The sequence below is a fragment of the Oryza sativa genome, chromosome 5, assembly GCF_034140825.1.
Source record: "Oryza sativa Japonica Group chromosome 5, ASM3414082v1".
Classification (NCBI taxonomy): domain Eukaryota; kingdom Viridiplantae; phylum Streptophyta; class Magnoliopsida; order Poales; family Poaceae; genus Oryza; species Oryza sativa.
Window position 1 is genome coordinate 28,232,102 of NC_089039.1, and position 21,994 is coordinate 28,254,095.

The 21,994-nt window shown below is 47.0% G+C and overlaps 3 protein-coding genes across 3 annotated transcripts; all 3 read left to right on the plus strand.

The window, feature by feature from the left end:
• On the plus strand, positions 1-1,007 carry LOC9272120 (fasciclin-like arabinogalactan protein 13). Its single transcript, XM_015782576.3, has one exon. The coding sequence runs from the start codon at positions 51-53 to the stop codon at positions 804-806; it is 756 nt and encodes a 251-aa protein (XP_015638062.1). The 5' UTR covers positions 1-50; the 3' UTR covers positions 807-1,007.
• Positions 1,008-4,344: 3,337 nt separating this feature from the next.
• On the plus strand, positions 4,345-5,568 carry LOC4339617 (fasciclin-like arabinogalactan protein 13). The gene has a single exon (XM_015781918.3). The coding sequence runs from the start codon at positions 4,491-4,493 to the stop codon at positions 5,307-5,309; it is 819 nt and encodes a 272-aa protein (XP_015637404.1). The 5' UTR covers positions 4,345-4,490; the 3' UTR covers positions 5,310-5,568.
• A 14,973-nt stretch (positions 5,569-20,541) lies between these two features.
• LOC9269297 (monothiol glutaredoxin-S9-like) lies at positions 20,542-21,236 on the plus strand. Its single transcript, NM_001424284.1, has one exon. It carries the CDS (start codon positions 20,547-20,549, stop codon positions 20,943-20,945), a length of 399 nt encoding a protein of 132 aa, NP_001411213.1. The 5' UTR covers positions 20,542-20,546; the 3' UTR covers positions 20,946-21,236.
• The last annotated feature ends 758 nt before the right edge of the window (positions 21,237-21,994 follow it).

The following is a 21,994-nucleotide window of genomic DNA, read 5'->3' on the forward strand; positions in this document are numbered from 1 at the left end:
GTCTTAGCTAACTACTTCACACTAGTGAGAACAGAGCTGAGCTGAGAGCAATGGCGATGGTGGCGAGGAGGTTCTTGGTGGCGGCGGCGGCTGTGTGCCTGGCGCTGGCGGCGGTGCCGGCGGCGATGGGGCAGGCGGCGGCGCCGGCGCCGAAGGGGGCGGCGGCGGCGGCGCTGAACGTGACGGCGATCCTGGAGAAGGGCGGGTCGTACACGACGTTCATCCGGCTGATGAAGAGCACGCAGCAGGACACGCAGCTGAACAGCCAGCTGAACGGCACGTCCACCGGCTTCACCGTGTTCGCCCCCACCGACGGCGCGTTCAGCAGCCTCAAGCCCGGCACGCTCAACTCCCTGTCGGCGCAGGACCAGGTGTCGCTGGTGCAGGCGCACATCGTCCCCAAGTTCTACTCCATGGACGCCTTCGACACGGCGAGCAACCCGGTGCGCACCCAGGCGTCCGGCGGCGACGGTCCCTACACGCTCAACATCACCGCCACCTCCACCAACCAGGTCAACGTCTCCACCGGCGTCGTCGACACCACGCTCGGCACCGCGCTGCGCGCCGACCAGCCGCTCGCCGTTTACTCCGTCGACAAGGTGCTCCTCCCGTACGCGCTGTTCGGCCCCAAGCCGCCGCCGTCCCCGCCGCCGGCGCCCAGCAAGAAGCCGGCCAAGGGGGACACCAGCGCGTCCGCGGAGGCGCCCGCTGGCTCCGCCGACCACCCTGCCGGCGCCGCCCCCGCCGCCGCCAGGGCCGCCGGGTGGGGCGTGGCTGCCTTGCTGGCCGCCGCTTGCCTCTTGTAAGATGAGAAATTCGTGTCGGTGCATATGAGATCAGAGGCTACTACTGGCTGAGTGCATGATGCATTTCAAGAGTAGTTCTTGCTGCAACTTAAACTACTCCTCTTCCTCTCCTTATTCTTCTCTCTCTCCTTGTGATTGAACAAATTTATCCAGTGGTTTTGAAGAGTGGATGACGAAATGCAGTCGAAATGTTTTTCTGTACATTTTCGTAAAAAATCTACGTAGATCTTCGATCTGTAATATTTTACCAGAGTAGGTGACTAGATCGAACAAGCATTTTTAGCGGTCCAAGCTTACCAATAAAAATGGCATGTTGCATTTGGGCCAAAATGGGCTGCATTTGGACCTGATCATCCTTAACCAGCCCAAGATTATCATGGGCCCATTGGGCCAAACGAATTTAGCAAGGCCTCAAGGCTCTCAACTCTATCAATCTAGTGCAAACTGGGCCAAGCTGGATATATGTATCACTACGGCCCTGTTTAGAGGAGTTTTTAGTTGCTGCAGCTTTTTTTAGAATCTCCTAAAACAGTCTAGCTTTTGATTCAGGTTCTAAGAAGCTGTAGTTGTAGAATCAAGAAAATGAACTAGAAACCAGAAGCTGGGCTTTTCTAAATTCTCAGAAACTGGTTATCAACTTCTTTGAATCTTAAACTCCTCTAAACAGGTCCTATGTCTGGCTCGTTTATTTCGTGATTTTTTTGCATGGAATGCGATTAAGAAAAGACAAACGGATTTGGTGCCAAGCACAAGCATGTTCCGGTGAGCAGTCAATTTCTCGATCTCTCGCTGTTCCTGGTCTGGAAATTGAAGCTTCCCCTTGGCTAGCTAGCTGGAAATTCAATTTGGTTTTTAGTTCAAGTGGCGACGTATGGGTGCTCGCCTGTCCATCCGACAACAATGCAAATTATTTTATTCTCGCATCTCTCGCGCCATCAAGATCTATCTATCTAGCATCAGATGTTTTACGTGCTTAAAAAGTGAAGGAAAACGCATCTAGCTTAGCTGGTGATACCTTCTTAAACACTCGTCGTGTTCCTTAAAAAATCATTTGTAGAACGCCTCATCTACCAATGGACCAATGGAGCACCGGAGTCGGAGAAGAAGCTAAAAATACTCACCAAATTAATCGACGCGGCCGGATGGATGGATGGATGGATGGATCGGGTGTCGCTTCCGAGCCGCTGCGCCGTCGCAGTCGCCAATATCTCTTCCTTCTTTCTGATCGTCTGCATGCTGGTGATTGACCGGGTTCACGTATGTATCTACAAGATTCGGCAATAAGGCCAAGAAAAGTATAGTACTTCTGCTGCAACTGCGTGAATGCCCGGGTGTGTACAAGGAGGTAGAGGTTCTGATAAACAGCTGGTGCCAAATGGCAACTACTTCCCCCATTCTAAAATACACTCCCTGTGTTTTATAATGAAAGATTTTCTAGCATACCCATATTTATATAGATGTTAATGAATCTATACGTATATGAATATGAGTAATGCTAGAAAGTCTTACATTGTGAAACGGAGGAAGTAAGTGTTTTTTTTAACTTCGACACAATTTTTAGATGTTATTTTCACTAACAATATCTTTTAAAGTAAGATGTTTTAAATAAAAAGAGTTATTGATCTTTTTATATTTTTACCATTAATAGTCAAAATAAAAAATGGTTAACTTACACTATTTCTAAAAATATTTACATTTTAGAACATATAGAGTAGCTAGTAAGAATTATATAGTTCTTACTAGCTAGCTAGCTACTTATATAGTTCTTTCAACTTGTCTTACATAGTTCTTTCATGGATTCTAGGATGATTTTATAGGAGAAGTTACAAACCAGAAGCTATCTTAAACAGGATTAAGTTTGCTTTAATGTGGAACAGATTCTGGTGATCAGATATTAAACTGCTAGCTAGCTGCATACTGTCTTATTTGTATGAGAACTCCATTGATCAACGGCACAGTGACAGTATACACTACACCCATCATGTTCTCATCGGTTGAACCGCTACTGATACATATAAAAAAAATCAGCACAGTTGCATTGATTATTTGATTTGATTAATTATGTATGGTTCAACTCTCTCCTGGAAGTTGAAGTGGAGTAGTTTCATATTGCAAGTCTCGCACGTCAGAAACGTTGCGGAGGCACTGTCAAACGATCAATATTTCGACAGGGACGGCCAGCTTGCAGTAGAACTACAACTATACTGTCGGTGGCAAACTTCTTCCAGTTTTGTATATATGACACTGCATGATTAGCATACATATAAAATTCTAGTGATAGATTCTTTGCTCTCTGATGTTGAAAATTGCAGTGATAATGTATATAATCATGGGGCCAACATGTACATATATGAACTGAATGAATGCATGCATGCATGCATGGTTTGTGGCCCAACCTAACTGGAATGCACATTTCCTGAATATACAAGATGAACAGACGACAAAATGTTGAGACTGATCATATCATTCATTTGTATGTAGTACAGGTCACACCTAATAATAATATCAAATTGTAGGCATCTTGGGTACTTTGATACAGTTGGTTTTGTACATCAAAGAAGATATTCGATCAAGTTTCTGGCAGTTAAAACATCGCCCTCGAGAGGTGCCTCCCCGGCCGAGACTACTTACCACGGCCGCCAAATGCATACACACTGCAAAAAAAAAAAAAAAATCTCGTAGTGCAGGGGAATGCAAACTGGTGTGCAATCATCCAGTGAAATTTTTGTTCTGGTCGTGTGTGAAATTTAGATCGAAAGGAATCAAAGAGTTTTTAGCACAAAGAGACATCCGCTACGAGCCTATATATTCGCAAAATTAAGGAGGCAACCACATGGATGTTGGCATGGAAAAAATGGCCTACTTTATGGACGTATTTTTTTATTTTGTCCTGTATATAACTGTATTCAATAAAATATAACAAGTCATGTGTGAAATTTAGAATGCAAGGAATCAAAGAGTTTTTAGCACAAAGAGACATCCACTACGAGCTTATATATTCGCAAATTTACGAGGAGGCAACCACATGGATGTTGGCATGAACAAAAATGGCTTTACTTTGTCCTGTATTTCACTGTATTCAATGAAATAGAAGAATCTCCAATCTCTGTCGTATTGATTTTTTTAAGAGAAAAGGGTATTTTTTTACCTGGCCTTTTTAAATTAAGAACTTAGCTTTTAAATAATCCAATCTAAAATTCGCTTCTATAAAGATTTGAATTCAAGATCTTGGAGTGCTACTCAGGGTACTGTAACCACTATGCTACATGCCATGTAACCACTATGCTACATGCCATAGTATTGATATCTAGTGAAGAATGTGAAATAAACCTGCAAATGTGCAATGGAATGAAAATGTTGTAGCATTTGCTGGCTTCACTTGGGTTCAGGTAGCTCGCAAATCACATCTAAGCTCACGCAATAAACTAAAAAAAGAAAAAGAGAAGAGAAGAAAAGAAAAGTTGGCTATGATTATGAAATGAGCCTCGCTGCCTTTGCTGTTCCAGGCCCACGTCCAGCTCACCACCTCACCTTGATCGCTCACTCACACTCGCTCACACACACACTCTCCCTCGCCACCAACCACACTATAAGTCTATTAAACACGCACTGCTCCCAGCTCTCAGATCGCCGCCTCCACCACCGTTCGTCCGATTCCTCGCCACCACACCCACCCACCCACCAATGGCGTCCTCCCGCCTCCTCCTCCTCGCCGCGCTGCTCGCCACGGCGGCGGTGCTGGCGGCGTCGCAGAAGCCGAAGGCCGCCACGCCGACGAAGGCCACGCCGGCGTCGCCCGGCCCCGCGGCGGCGGCGGCCGACGGCCCCGCGCCGACGAACGTGACGGCAGTGCTGGAGAAGTCCGGCAAGTACACCACCTTCCTCCGGCTCCTCCACGAGAGCCGGGTGGACACCCAGATCAACAGCCAGCTGATGGACAGCTACAACGGGCTGACCATGTTCGCGCCCACGGACGCCGCGTTCGCGGCGCTCAAGCCGGGCACGCTCAACTCGCTGTCGTCGCAGGACCAGATCCAGCTGATGCTCTACTGCGTGCTCCCGCGGTTCTACAGCCTCGCCATGCTCACCACCCTCGGCGGCCCCGTGAACACGCAGGCGTCCGGCGCCGACGGCCCGTACAAGTACAAGATCAAGCCGTCGAACAACAACGTCAACATCTCCACCGGCGTCAACTGGGCGCTGCTCTCCACCGTCGTCAGCAAGGACTTCCCCCTCGCCGTCTACTCCGTCGACAAGGTGCCGCTCCCCTACGAGCTGTTCGGCCCCAAGCCGCCCACGCCCGCGCCGGCGCCGGCGCCCGCGCCGTCCAAGTCCAAGACCAAGAAGCACAAGAAGTCCGCCGGGATCGCCGAGCCGCCCGTCGCCGACGACGCCTCCGCCGACGACACCACCAAGAAGGCCGCCGCGCCCGCCACCGCCGTCTCCAGGTGGGTCGTCGCCGCCGCCGGTGTCTTGGCCGGCGCCATTCTCGCCGCCCTCTAAGCTAAGGAGACGACGACGACGACGAACAAATGCATCGCCCATGCATGCCGTATGCACGATGACTGAACTGGAGTGGTGAACCGAATCCGAATCCGAATTGATCGAGATCGATTGAACCGTGTACCGATATTGTTGTGCTGCTCTGTATGTCCATCGGCTTTATTCTTTCTCTTATTTTTTTTGGGGTTATAAAATTTCTTGTTGATTTGTATTTGTAATTTATGTGATATACTTACTAGAGTGTACTTTTTTTTTCCCATTGGATTCTACCGCATGAATCATTTCAAAATTTTCGATCTGGATCTGGGGCATGTGTCACGGCTCACAATAACGACATCCACTGATGCTTAGAAAAAGTACGAGTAGGTGTGGGTGGCCGCTGCCGCTACTGCTGCCAGATCCAAAACACGAGAGAGGTTGGTAGTGGCAGCAGCCTGAGCAGCACGTCGATCGGTGCAATGCACAGTAGTAGATGACACAGTAGATCTCAGCAATTGTTGCATGCATTCCAGCGATGTTTCGCTGTCCGTCTCGTGGCGAAGAAGATCTACTGGGTGCAATGCAAACGCAAGCGATCGTTTTCGCTGCCAGAAGCGACACCGCACCAAACGACGATCGATACTGCCTAGTAGTACTACACTGTGTTTGCACAATCACCACCCATCTCTTTGTACTTGCAAAAACCAAAGAGAAAAAAGAACCAAAACACTCCAATTCCATAGAAAATAAACTTAATATGAAATGTGACACATTCTATCATATTGTTACGAATTTGGATAGAAATCCGTTCAGTACATTGAAAACATATACTCAGATTTTTGGCATACCCATATATTGGAGATGAACATCTGGGAATGGAATCTGTCACAGAAGTAATTGATCAAGCTGATTTTTCGTGTACGCAGTGGAGGAGCTGAGCAGAGCGGCGTATAAAGTATTTTCAGGTACTATACAGCGGATGGGAGGAACAGAGCATCTGATCCGGCTTTGCCTCACATGGAACCTACCTACCTACTACTACCAGCTCTGGATCCGGGCTTGAGCTTCCGGTTCTTGTTTGTGCCGTGCCGGTGATAAAGTAATCGGTGGTGGCTACCTCGGTCTTGCCCATACATGTGATCCTAGTAATGAACCAAATTAATTTTCTACGGATCTCTCTCTGGGCAGGTTAACGTTGTGCGCTTTTGAGAGTAGTTTGGTTCGGTATCCGTTGGATTTTACGTTCGTAGAAGAATTTAAGTGCATTTGAAATTGAGCATGCTCTCGTGTAGCCATTCCTGTGGATAAATTAAGTGGTGGAGGTTATATGCTTATCAATTTATGCCCCCGGAAAATAATAATACAATTTTCGTTCAGCTTAGTCTATGTACGTACAAGTTAATACGTTGGACATCTTAGGACAGAATTTACATCCTACTCTCAAACTGCATTTTCTTTTTGTTCCAGCTGAATGGGCACCAAATGTTAGAATATACTCCCTCCTACACTAAATATTTGACACCATTAATTTTTTTAAACATGTTTAACCGTTCGTCTTATTCAAAAACTTTTATAAAATATGTAAAACTATATGTATATATAAAAGTATATTTAACAATAAATCAAATGATAGAAAAAGAATTAATAATTACTTAATTTTTTTAATAAGACGAACGGTCAATCATTTTTAAAAAAGTCAACGGTGTCAAACATTTTGGGATGGAGGGAGTATGTCTAATATACTAGTTTTATTTGGTTATACTTGCACTCTTAGAGACTAGGTACTACTCCCTCCGTATTTTAATGTATGACTCCGTTGACTTTTTAACCAATGTTTGACCATTTGTTTTATTTAAAAAATTTATGTTATTATCATTTATTTTACTGTGACTTGATTAATCATCAAATGTTCTTTAAGCATGATATAAATATTTTTATATTTACACAAAAAATTTGAATAAGACGAATGGTCAAACGTTGATTAAAAAGTCAACGACATCATACATTAAAATACGGAGGGAGTACTATATTGATTGGGAATGAGTGTCTTTAATCAGAGCTCCGAAAATGTAGGTTTCAGCTGAATTTTGTTAAGAGCAAGTTTAATAGTATAGCCAACTACTAGCTCCAATTCATCTATAGCCAATCTAATAGCTCATTCATATAATAGTTAAATACTACACTATTAATATCTGGTCCCACCTGCCATACACACACTGTGTCTTGGAGTCCGTGTTACAGCTGGCTACAAATCTGTAGCCCGCTGCTCTTCTCTCTCCTTATTCATCTTCTTAAAATATGTTTGCAGCTGGCTTATAGCTTGCTATTGTACCTGCTCTAACAATAGCACGTGTTTATGTATCGTTATATGGCGTCTCTTAGGCTATTAATGACTAACATCGTTTCGCCATATGACTAAATTTTATAACATTAAATTACACGCCTGCATACACTTAAAAAGAGAGAGGGATAAAGTTGAGTTTTGGGCTACACTTAAAAAAGCGGGCCACACGCCTCTCTAAGCTGGCCCATAGAAAAGGAAAGGCTCACATTAGCTATCTCTCATTGGGCCCCTGCCAAACCGAGCCCACTTAACACTTGCTCCTGAAGGCCCAAATATCGGCCCATAATAATATCCCCGGTAATGGATGGGCCTAAATTCTGAACAGGGTTGGCTAAGCTGCCGCCGCCGGTCTTGCCCTCTCGCGGAGCGATGCATCGATAGGCATGGAATGGCCGTGTTCAGCAGAGAAGAAGCTTTCTTGTCCAATCGGTTCGGCCGGTGACGCAAGAGACTTGACGTGTACGTGTGTTTGTGTGTGCAGTACACGAATCCATGCGTGCGTGGTCGAGCGCGTTGGGACAACGTGGCTCACGAACACCAAGGGCTATACATCCCGGTGAGGTACGGTGGCAGTTGTCAGGCATGCAGCAGCTGACGCCGCCCGGAAGCCTGATCTGATCTGCCGACGACAAGGCGAAGGCGAGATTTGAGTTTAGAACTACTAGCATCATCATTTCGTACAAGTTTTATGCGTAAATTATTTTTTATAAGCATAAGTATATGTTAAATGATGGGCTATAATGCTAGAGTGACGTATATATATCTCATGGCTCGTTTGGATCTAAGGGGCTCCCTGAAAATTCTTATCATTTAAGAGTATTTAATAAAGTTTATGTATAAAACTACTTGGAGAACCTCTTAGCTAATTTGCAAGACGAATCTGTCAGGGTTACGGGTTAGATATACCCTTTGCCCTTCGATATACGTTACATATCGATATGGCATACCCACGCGCATGCGGATATTTCCTGTATATTCTAAGGAAACCTTTCACGGAATCTATAGATGAAAAGAATCCTACTCGGACAGAACTGGGTCGTTGACGTATCGTATAGGGTCTGATACCTCCGAGTTCTATGAGGAGACCTCCACATCTGCTATATAAAAGAGGCCCCCGGGGGGGTTTAGACATCGAATCTCAGAGCCAACACAACCTCCACAGCCTACGAAGCCGGAGCTTACGAGGAGCCAAGTCATCGAGAGCTAGTCGAATCAACTCGACTACAATCTCGCCGGATCCGACAAGTTCCCTTGTTCTCTTTGTAACCTTTGTTTTCTACCATATAATCCCATATCAACTGGATTAGGGCTATTACCTATCAAGGGGCCTGAACCAGTATAATTCTTGTCTTTTGTTTGCTTGATGTCGTACTACGTAGATCCTTGTACCAACGTACTCCAATACCCTCTATATCCGGTCTACGGGTATCACCCGTCAACAGTGGCGCGCCAGGTAGGGGTCCTTGGTACTCAAGGTTCTACTACTATGTCATCCAACTTCGTCGACAACAACGTCAGCACCAGCCTCAGCCAAGTACTCCCTGCTTCAACAATGCTGGTATGGACTCAAGTCGGCGAAATCGTCTTCCCGGTTTACACCACGACGCCGATCTCAACCAGTCCTCCAATGACCGTAGACGAGAACGCAGTGGCTACGAACCAAGGCGATTCCATGTCGAAAAATCCTCCCGTCGAGACGGAGAACAGAATATCGACGACATCCAAGCTCAAGAAGGATTCTGATACGGCCAAACCTTGTCCTTCCGACATGAACCACGAGCCGACAAAGATGACTTCCGAAGCCACAAGGTCTTGGTGTCCTATCCACAAAACCAAGAAACACACCCTGCAAGATTGCTGGGTTTTCCTTAACGTCCGTGCTGAAATTCGCGCCTGCAAAGAACGTGGAATTCAGCGTACTTCTCCAACTCGGGATGTCTATTGTCCTATTCACAAGACAAAGAATCACGACCTCTCGAGCTGCAAAGTCTTTCTCGGCGCCATGAAAGCTCAGTCTCCTAAGTCATATATCCCCATCAGGGATAACGGCAAGGAACAAGGAGCGACTCCAACTTCAGATCGATTCGTTGGGGTAATCGATATCGATCCTCACGAACCATCGGTCTTACATCTCCTCGAGGACTATGGGTCATCGACAACGAGCGCGCCGCGGGAGGTATTGGCTATCGATGACGTTGGCACGTCAGCGCACGCCAACACAGTAGCGGGGAATCAATCGACTACTCCAGCCCAGCACATCAGGGCCGTTCAAGCGATACTGAGGGAAACTCCCTACGATCCCGTTCTGAACGTTGACCTCGAGCGTTGGACAGAACGACTACGGGAATCGGTGACTAACCTCAGCAACGCGTTTGAAGAAGCCGCTACCGCAGCACACCAGGAGCAGCCACCAACTAGCGAGGCCAATGGTGAAGATCCGGAATGGAGGGAATCACCTCAACAAGCTACCCCTCCACCTCGCGGCACTGGCGATCTTCGAGATCAAATCAACGGCCGCTGGGAAGCACGACGCACACGAGACAACGTGAATCGCTCTCGGCGTCATGTCTCTTCACGGCGCCATGATAACAGAAATCGAGGAAATCGCTCAAACGAGGACCGGGACCACGGCAATCACCACGATCACAACGATCGAGAACGACGGGGGCCAGATAATACTGGTCATGGCCGCCGCCGTATCGACGACGACGATGGAGATCGGCACCGAGACAACAGTGCAAGACGACGACAGGATTCCCGAGATCCAGGCCGTCATCCTCGTAATCGTACGCCGGAACCAAGTGTAGGATCAAGGAGGCCGACTAGAGGGGGGGTGAATAGGCGGTTTTAAAACTTAATGGCACTTAAACAAAACTAATCTAAGTTGCTAGGCAAGGTGAGGTGCAAGGTTAACTAAGCAACTAAGTTAAGTTTTGCAAACCTAGGTGATATGGGCTCAAATATGTCTCTATGAATGTAAATTGCACAAATGTAAATGCAACAAATAAATGAGACAAGAGACAAGGAATTTTTCACCGAGGTTCGGAAACTCGCCGGTTTCCTAATCCTCGTTGAGGCGAGCCCAACTCCACTGCTCAACCACGAAGCCACCGCACGCCCCCTTCATCAAGGGGTGGGCAAGGTGGGAGCCGGCCCACGGAGAGGACTACCCAAGCCTCGATCACTAGGGTAGTTCTTCCTTCACTCCGAAGGTGGTGAACTCTAAACCACTCACAAACAGCGCCGGGCCTCCTCCACAATCTCCTCGGAGAGGTCACCGGGCAACACCTCCACAAGCCGTCTAGGAGGCGGCAACCTCCAAGAGTAACAAGTCTAGGATGCTTGCCGAGGATGATCAAGTGCCACACTAGCTATAACAATGAAGCAATGCACTTGGATTGGCTTAACTCACTCTCTAACACCTCACTAGATAAACTAAGTGCACAAGGGTGTGAGAGCTCTTGCAAGGGTTCAAGATAATGCAATGGAGTGCCAAAACCTTACCCTTACTACTGGGGAGTGGGTATATATACCCCCAACCACCAAAACTAGCCGTTGGAGTCGAAATACTCAACTCTGTGCTCCGCCGGTCAGACCGCCATAGAGTGGCCGGTCAGACCGGACTACTATGTAACGGCTAGTTACAGGGCAATCATTGAGCCCACTCAACCTGGCCGGTCTGACCGCAGTGTAGCGGCCGGTCAGACCGTCCACGGCTCGGTCAGACCGTCATCGGCTCGGTCTGACCGGTTGCAGCTCTGGCGGCTCTGTATCGCCACCAAAAAACAGACCAGTGCAACAGACCAGTGGGGCCGGTCAGACCGGCCTTACCAGGTCGGTCAGACCGGCTAACAGCTCCGGTCAGACCGACCTAAGGCCCACGGTCAGACCGCAGGTCACTTTTCAGCACAACCAACCGTTAGTAAAACGACGATATCTCTTGACTCGAGTCTCGGAATTTGACGTTCTTGGACTCTATGGAAAGCTTATTCAAAGGGCTATCCAACCCATGAAAAATCCATCCAAGAAACATAACTTAAGTCAAGGATAAAGGGCTCACACTCCAAAGGATATCCACCGGACATAGCCACAAGATGTCACTCACTCCTATTGGACATGCCCACTTCTCTCTTGGTTTAGGACTTGAGAAAACTCATCACACTTGGTTAGACAAGCCCCAAAAATGCACCTACATGCATATGAACTAATATGGCACAAGATCATCCACAAGCTCGCTTCATAGACTCCTCTTGATAGTACGGCGTCTATCTAGCAAATCCGGTCTACACCAAACACCAAGACCGGGAAAAGACTAAGAAAACATTCTTAGCTACATTATACCTTTGCCTTGCGCCATCCATCTTGGGGTCAAGCTTGAGCCGAGATCAACACTTGTGACCATCCGGTTGAACCATGTTTATGCCGAGGTCTTGTCCATACTTTGTCAAGACTTTATTCTCATCACAAGCTTGACTTCATTCTTGCCAACATGACGATGCATTTGGCTTGGCGACCACTAACCCATGGTGTCATTCATTAGCCTCATCGTAGTGGGACCTATTCCTTTTCACACCTCAAAGGAGAACATTAGTCTCAACAAATCAGTTGTCATCCTTCACTTGATGACCAACCGGTTGCATATGAAAGATATGGATATGTTTGTTGAGTATTCGTTAACATCACAAGTGTCACATACTCGTATGCAAGCTCAGGTGTAAAGATCCGATATAAATAATAGGTGAACAACATGGATCTAGAACATGCACAATAAATGTATAGGATTTGCTCCCCCTAAATATATGCATACAAATAAATATACAAGAGATGCAAGTGTATGCATAATTAGAGAATGACCAATGGGGGTTTATCCTATACATATAGAGAAGGCATATGTAGTAATGATGTAGACCAACATAAAACATATACCTTCATGATCTCCATGTTCTCAATGTAAATGAGACTAAATAAGATAAGACTCGAGTAAACATTAGTCTCACACTTATATATCAATAACATAGAAATCATATATATGAACCTATCAAAAAGTAGGAGATAAGAAGTAGTACATATCGTTTTATCTTCATGTATTTCATCCTTGTCATGATTAAGGTCCATCACAAAAGAATGCATGTCTTCCACATCTCATTATCAGGAAATAACCTAGTAGACAACTTATGCAAAAGAGAGGTTAATCCCATAAACATCGGTTTATCATCTATCACCAAAGTAACAATTACACAAATTGTTTAATCCAAGATCTTTCAATCTTTTCTCTCTTTGGTGATGGATAATAACCCGATATAAACAATATAGAGAGATGAGATGAAAAATGATTTCAAATCAAGATAAAAATCTTATAATAAACAAAATATAGAATAAGCTCCCCCTCAAGATGTGCATACATATGGATATGAAGGAACGCATATGCACATAATCAATAAAGATCAAATAGGAAGCTCACACTATATTTTGGATCCACAAGAGAGACCAAGTTAGAATATGTGAAGTTTAATACATACCTCTCATCATTTTTACTTTCATATCCAAATGAGACTAGTCAAAGAAAGGCTCATAAAAACGTTAGTCTCATATAATTAAATTTGTCATTAATCACCGAAACCAAATTAAGGCATTTAAACATACACCAAGCGACCCATCGTCATCGTCATCATCCGCATCCTCCTCATCGTCAGACAGACATCCACGAAGGACACACGACCGCCGGCAACCCACCGCCCCCAACGCTGGGTGTAGAGCTTTCGGTCGTTCCCTACGTGATGTCCGATGGCCTGAGAGATTCCGACCCGGAGCAATAGAAAAGTATGATGGGAGCACCGACCCAAAGGAGTTCCTTCAAGTCTACTCCACAGTACTCTATGCTGCCGGAGCAGACGACAACGCGTTAGCGAACTATTTACCAACTGCGTTGAAGGGTTCTGCACGTTCATGGCTGATGCATCTTCCTCCCTACTCAATCTCTTCGTGGGCAGACCTGCGGCAACAATTCATCGCCAATTTCCAAGGAACATACAAGCGCCACGCGATCGAAGACGACCTACACGCGTTGACACAGAACTCGGGTGAATCATTGAGGGAATATGTTCGACGTTTAAACGAGTGCAGAAACACAATTCCTGAAATCACCGACGCTTCTGTAATTCGCGCCTTCAAATCCGGTGTCAGAGATCGCTACACTACCCAGGAGTTGGCGACAAGACGCATCACAACCACTCGGAGATTATTCGAGATTGTTGAGCAATGCGCCTACGCTGATGATGCGCTAAGACGCAAGAACGATAGGCCGAAGACCGGGGGAGAGAAGAAACCAGCCACGGATACATCTGAGTCAAGCAAGAAGAAAAATCGCAAAAATGGGAAAAGGAAAGCTCAAGCGGAAGTCCTCGCAGCAGAATACGCGAACCCTCCCAAACGTCTAGACCCACAAAGCAGCGACACAAAGAAATCATGGTGCCTCATACACAAGACGGATAGACATTCTCTGGAAGATTGCCTTGTTTTCAAAAAGTCGCTCGAGAAGCACATGGCATTTGAAAAAGGCAAGCGAGTACGCGTTGTCGAGATGAACGAAGAGACGGCTCCTCACGAACCGGACTCAGCGTATCCAGACTCCGACCTCCACGTCTCACACATCTTCGGCGGTTCCACAACGTACTCCTCAAAGCGAGAATATAAGAAAGTGGAACGTGAAGTCTGCTCGACATGGCAAGGGGCTGCACCCAAGATGAAGTGGTCTGAGCAGAAGATAGAGTTCTCGGAAGAAGACCACCCCAAGACCGCCGTTATCCCAGGACAATATCCGATCGTGGTCGAACCTACTATTCGGAACTTCAAGGTAGCGCGAGTTCTCATTGACGGTGGTAGCTCAATCAATCTTCTTTTCGCCAGCACTTTGGACACGATGGGAATTCCGCAAAGCGAGTTGACACCAACTGATCAACCCTTCCATGGAATTACTCCCCAATCATCGTCCAGACCTTTGGGCAAGATTATGTTGCCCATGACTTTCGGCCAAGCCAACAACTTCCGAACAGAACAGATCACCTTTGATGTTGCTGAATTCGATACAGCTTACAACGCCATCATCGGGAGAACTGCACTTGCGAAATTCATGGCCGCATCTCACTACGCATATCAAGTGCTTAAGATGCCGGGACCGAAGGGAACAATCACTATTCAGGGGAACACAAAGCTGGCGGTGCAATGCGACAAGCGGAGCCTCGACATGGTCGAGCAAACGCCCAGCCCACCCGCCACGACCGAGCCACCCAAGAAAGTGACCAAGACAAACAAGACGCCGAAACCAGACGGCGCCATCAAGATTGTTCCACTCTCCAGTGCCAACCCCGACAAGACTGTCAAGATCGGAGTGACACTAAACGAGAAATAGGAACTCGCGCTCATCACCTTCCTCTGCGACAACGCCGACGTGTTCGCTTGGCAGCCGTCCGACATGCCGGGGGTCCCCAGGGAGGTGATTGAGCACAAACTCATGGTGCGACCCGATGCCAAGCCAGTAAAGCAAAGACTGCGGAGATTTGCACCAGACCGGAAACAAGCCAAACGAGAAGAGCTCGACAAACTTCTCAAAGCTGGCTTCATCAGAGAAGTATTTCATCCAGAGTGGCTAGCCAATCCAGTCATGGTGCGGAAGTCCAACGGAAAATGGAGAATGTGCGTCGACTTCACCGACCTCAACAAGGCGTGCCCCAAGGATCACTTTCCACTTCCTCGAATAGACCAACTGGTGGATTCAACAGCCGGTTGCGAGTTATTGAGCTTCCTCGACGCTTACTCTGGCTACCACCAAATCAGCATGGCAAAAGAGGACAAAGAGAAGACAGCATTCATCACGCCGTTCGAGGTATTTTGCTATGTTAAGATGCCGTTCGGATTGATAACAGCTGGGAATACTTTCCAGCGCACGGTCCAGGGCGCACTTAGCAACCAGCTTGGCAATAATGTCGAGGCTTACGTCGACGACATCGTTGTCAAAACCAAGACAGGCGACTCATTGATTGACGATCTGCGGGAAACGTTCGACAACCTCCGACGATATCGCCTCATGCTCAATCTTGAGAAGTGCACGTTCACTTTCTGAGATGACGCCACCTGATGGTCCGCGAGCGGTCCGATGATATCAGTCAAAGGAAGGGCCTACGCTCAATCAAGTCATAAAGTGATTTCGAAAGGAGAATGCGGGATGTTCATCGAATATACTTATGTTGATGGCTTCATCATGTTCCGCTGCCCCCTTTTCACAAAGGGGCACAGGGATGTCACTCGCCGTGGTCGGGCCATTGGTCATCACTTGGCCGACGCGGCGCTCCACGGTTTCGCCGCTCAGACCTGTTAATTAAGAACCAACCTTTGATAAGTCAAGAGGAATGCGAACACAAGTATGTCAAGATAAATGCGAGAAAGATACCCCGAGGAGAAACCCGGGTCACGTCCTCTGGCTCAGAATAGTTATAAGCTGGATGGGCCCGAGCCTGAAGCAGATGGATCCGCCTACCAACGAAGTCTGCAACGACTTCATATCCCGACAAACCCCGTACTCGGAGATCGTCGATGATGTCGATAAACGACTGAAGAGAGGGGGTCAAGGGGGGCTTTGCGGTCCAAGACGGAATCTTGTCCGGTTGATCTTCGGGAACCACGAAGACAGGGTTCGAGTCCTTGATCTCAAGATAAAACCACCTATTCCTCCACTTGCTGCGAGAAGAAGGGCACTGGAAGGGAATGTAATGCGACTTCAGGCCATCCCGAAGTCGGAACCCGACGCAACCAGATACCCTATTGGATTCCATCCAACGCAGTTCGTAGTAAAAGCGAAAAAGATCAAGGAAATGCTCTACCCCAATGTAGGCCTCACAAAGATGCACAAAGATGCTAAGGAAGGCGATGGAATTGGGGTTCAAATGGAGAAGAGAGAGGCCATAGAAATTCAAAACCAGGAGAAGAAATTCGGAAGGTGGAGGGAGAAAACCGCAGAGAACATAATCTTCGATCGCAACCATGCGACCCAAGATGGGCTGAGGATTAGTACCTCCTGCTTCCCTCTCCATGGTTCCACGGCCAGGAAGAGCGCCATCCTCCTGGAGTTTCTTCAACGTTGCATTGGTGGAAGCTGATTTGCCGAGGTCCATTGCTGATCGAAGGTCGCCGAAAAGCGAGCTTAGGTTGATGAACTAGGGTTTCTTGCGGCGGCAGAGAAGGCAAAGAGTGCTTGGAGGTGGTGTGTGTTTAACAGGTTTGGCGGACTTCAAGATGGACTCCCAAAATTCCTTTAAATAGGCGCACTACCGACGGTGCGAATTCCAGGGAACAGAGAGAGATACCCGCCGGAAATTTCTGGTCCCGTTACGCGTGGCGGTTTTTTGGACTTCAGTTTAAAATTCGCTCACGACCATTGAGCTTCGAATGGCGTGCTCGACTACGGTCTATCTCCGCGGTTCTCGCACCGGGAATGACAGCAGTCTCGACACCCGAAGTCGCAAATGGTTGCACGAGTTCATTTTAAGCAGAAGTCGGGGGCTACTGTCAGGGTTACGGGTTAGGCATACCCTTTGCCCTTCGATATACGTTACATATCGATATGGCATACCCACGCGCATGCGGATATTTCCTGTATATTCTAAGGAAACCTTTCACGGAATCTATAGATGGGAAGAATCCTACTCGGGCAGAACTGGGTCGTTGGCATATAGTATAGGGTCTGATACCTCCGAGTTCTATGAGGAGACCTCCACATCTGCGATATAAAAGGGGCCCCCCGGGGGGGTTAGACATCGAATCTCAGAGCCAACACAACCTCCACAGCCTACGAAGCCGGAGCTTACGAGGAGCCAAGTCATCGAGAGCTAGTCGAATCAACTCGACTGCAATCTCGCCGGATCCGACAAGTTCCCTTGTTCTCTTTGTAACCTGTGTTTTCTACCATATAATCCCATATCAACTGGATTAGGGCTATTACCTATCAAGGGGCCTGAACCAGTATAATTCTTGTCTTTTGTTTGCTTGATGCCGTACTACGTAGATCCTTGTACCAACGTACCCCAATACCCTCTAACAAGATATATTAATCTATGATTAGCGGATGATTACTATAGCATCACTACAACAGATCATGGATTAATTAGGCTCGTTAGATTCGTCTCGCAAATTAGCCTTGGGGTTATGAAATGAGTTTTGTCGGTAATAAAACCTAATAATGCCACGAACTTACTTAAAATATGACACAAATTTAGCAATAATATATATTTCATAGCATTACAAATCCACTAAAAGCAACATTTGAGTTCAAAAGTGCAACTTAAATAGTTTCAAAGTTGCTTTAGCAAAAACCATTCCATACGAATTTTAAAGGAATTGGTAGAAAATAATCATTTATTTCAAAGTAACCTATATAATTATTTTTCATAGGATAAAATTCTCTAGAATTTCTCTGCCTTTTTCCATTGTTTCAAAAGAGAGCCTAATTACATGGTTGCTGGTCTCCGTCGACGTCCATTTGGCGGCCGTAGAGCAAGTTGGGGGCGGTCGATCGGTCGGACTGTCCAGGCCGGGGGCGGGGTCTTCTCTGCCGCGATCGACGTACGACGTGACGTGTGCGGTTGCGCGCGCGTCGTCGTGCATGCATGATATTATGATATGGTGGGTGACGCAGCTACGGATCATGCCGCGATGTGCTTCCGTGTCCGCCTTGGAAATTATTAACTGGCCCCTTGTTAGTTAACCGGCCGCCTTTTGGTTTTGAAGCAATTAACCGCAATCAACACGAGCAAATGATTTTGGGGGGGTGGGGGGGGGGGGGAAGGTGAATCACATCGGAGCTGGATTAATTAGCGTCAGACTCTACACAGGTGCATGCATATTGGGATGCAGTTACGAGTACCTAACTCATTATTCTGCAGGTAAGTTTACCATGACAAAAAATCGACCGTGGTAATTGTCAGGAAACTTATATAGATACACTTCATCATGCGCTTCAATAATTAATGAGTTTTGAGAAGCGGACGGCATGGAGTACGTACGTGTGACGACTAAACAATCTTTAATTGTCGCAAGCCAACGACTGATGTTCGATCGATGAAGATGCCAGCTCGATGCCGCTCGCCCTATCTGAACAGAGGGAGGAATGGTTCAGCCAGCAGAAGCCAACTGTTTACGTCACCCATGATCTGTATCCTTTTTAGCTCGCCATGGACACGCGAAAAACAAGCACATACCAACACCAATACGTCGTCAGACACTTACTACACGTCGTGCGAGCATGCACACACGTACACATATCCATTCTTACATACGTGATCAACGAAGCAATCAATTAATCCAGAAAACAAATGAAAACCCAGCGGCCGATCGACTGAATGGATCAAATTAACCATTTACAGATCGATTAAGCCTCTATCTAGATCCCACTACTAATTTGTGAGACGAATCTTTTAAACCTAATTGCTCCATGATTTGATAATTTGGTGCTATAAACATTTGCTAGTAACGGATTAACTAGACTTAATAAATTCGTCTCATGGTTTACTGACGGATTCTATAATTATATTTTTGTTAGTGTCCGAACACCTCGTACGACATTCTATATAATAACCGATGTTACATGTCAAAATTTAAACACCTCTAATAGATCGAATTGGATGAGATAGTACTGTAGCTGCAAGAGGAGATGTCCAAGTCCAATCAAATCACGTCATCGTCTCGAACGAGCGCATCGATCTGCCGACGCCGTATTGCAATCGAAACCTTGGGCGGATCGATCGACGTCCGCATCCGATCCCATACCTGCTGCTGCGGCGAACACCCGGTGCTGATGATGATGCAGAGCTGATCAATTGATGATTGGATTCTTTCCCCAACTTGGCCATGGCAACCGATGAAGTGACATGGTACAATGGGCCTGTTTGGTTTTCAGGGACTTATTTCTAATTCTTGTCATATCGGATGTTTGGACACTAATTTGGAGTATTAAACATATACTAATTACAAAACTCATTCCATAAGCTTGGACTAATTCGCGAGACGAATCTTTTGAGTCTAATTACGCCATGATTTTGACAATGTGATGCTACAGTAAACTTTTGATAATTATGGATTAATTAGGCTTAAAAAAATCGTCTCGCGGATTAGCTCTCATTTATGAAATTAATTTTTTTTATTAGTCTATGTTTAATACTCTAAATTAGCGTCCAAACATCCGATGTGACATAGGCTAAAAAGTTTTAGTCCCATCTAAACACCCCCTATACTAGTTGCACTTGCACGGCTTGGAAGTTGGAACAGGAGCTGTTTGAACGTGTGAGGATGATCAACAGTTGATAATTAATTAGTGTCATAATCCAATGTTGCCGTGCTTACTACACCAAATTGACACTGTTGGTATACTTTAGCAGCAGAAGCAGATCATATCTTTTTTTTTTAAGACTTAAGCAGATTACTTACTTCTATATCATTGTCAGGTCGGCTCAGTGCTACCACGACGTTCAAATCAAATCTACCACGACGTCCTCGTGGCGATTAATCCCGGCCGTCCATGTGGGCACCAGGGCCCCACACGAGACCCCATCCGCACGTCACCCTCCACGTCATGGATTCGGCGGGCGCGCGCGCGCGCGTCGGGTGGGCCCCGCAGCCCCCTCCCCCAAACCGCGGCTGACGCCCCGCCACGTCACGCCCGACCCGCCGCGGTTGGGCGCGAACCGGGTCGCCGTCCTCTCCAGCCTTTGCGCGTGGGACCCACCGAAACCGACCGGCCGGCTGGCGTCACGACCCCCCGCCGTGACGTCACCGGCCTATATATATCGCGGTGGCTCTCGGTGCGCTCTGCCCAGCACAATTTGCATTTCGCACGCAGAGAAGAGAAAAAAAAAGGGAAAAAGAAAATGTACCAGGCGATCCCGTACAACGCGAACCGGGCTTGGCCGGCGGCGAGCCGGCCGGCGACGGCGGCGGCGGCGCCGCCGCCGCCGCCGCCGCGTGGCGAGGAGGAGGAGGTGAGGAGGGCGGTGGCGGAGTGCCCGGTGGTGGTGGTGGGTCGGAGCGGGTGCTGCCTGAGCCACGTCGTGAAGCGGCTGCTGCAGGGGCTCGGGGTCAACCCGGCGGTGCACGAGGTCGCCGGCGAGGCCGAGCTCGCCGGGGTGGTCGCCGGCGGCGGCGGCGTCGCGCTGCCGGCGGTGTTCGTCGGCGGGAGGCTCCTCGGCGGGCTCGACCGGCTCATGGCCGTGCACATCTCCGGCGAGCTCGTGCCCATTCTGAAGGAGGCCGGTGCACTCTGGCTCTGAATCAACAACGCAGTAGCGATCAAGCTGTTTTCCTTTTTTTTTTCTTTTTCTCTCCTATTAGGTTCAAATCATCTGATGCTTTTAGCTTCTTTTTTTTTTCATGGCATTAATAATGGTGTTGTAATTAGATAGGACGAAAAACTTGAATTCTTTTAGGATTTTAATAAGGATGATTAGGAGAAGTGTGTGTCCGTTAACGCTACTGTACTTAATTACCTTGTAACTAGTACCTATACCTATTTTCGACCATGTAAATACGAATGGGAGAAATGAAGAGAAATATTTGCGGTATTTACTTGTCCCAAATTCCCGGTGTTTTTCCGGTTGAGAATCTGATGCTGCAAAGAAAAAATATTGCTGCACATGCGCTTGCAAACATCCCTTTCTCTTCCTGAATGCGTTGTCGCCGCTACCGTGCATGAACGGCAGCGTATTGGATGCTTGTAATTCATGGCCGGCTGTTGGTTGTTGTGCACCTGTGCTAATATTTTTCTTTTCCTAGTTTTGATATTCTGATATCACAATTATATATTTAGACTTCCCTCAAAAATTTATATATTTAGACACTATTGTTCTAAACATATGGAGTAAGTACTAAACCTTAAGTTTGATTAATATTTGCACCTCTCTATATCTGTCACTGACATTTTGCAGCCACCTGCAGGATTTAATTCAACTAAATCTGTAGCAATTTGGAAGTAATTAAGCCGGACGCAGGCAAGCCTGATCATCAGCAAAGAGAATCAAGCTTCACACGTTGGCATGTCTGTCCATGAGCTTCAGATAGCAGCATTATTCCACGTCAGGAAAGCAGAAAACCTTCCAAAACTAACGAGACACAAGCCAACCTGCAGCGTACTATTGTAGTACGTAGTTGTACCATGTAAGAAAAAAATATACAATCCTATGGAATTATAGATGTTCATATTCTCTACTCCACCTGATCATGCATGCACGGCTAGGCCGGTGGGAAAAATGACAAGAGGCGAGGCACATGAGTTGTCATAACGTCATTAACAAAAACCACACGAAATGCATTTATATATAGG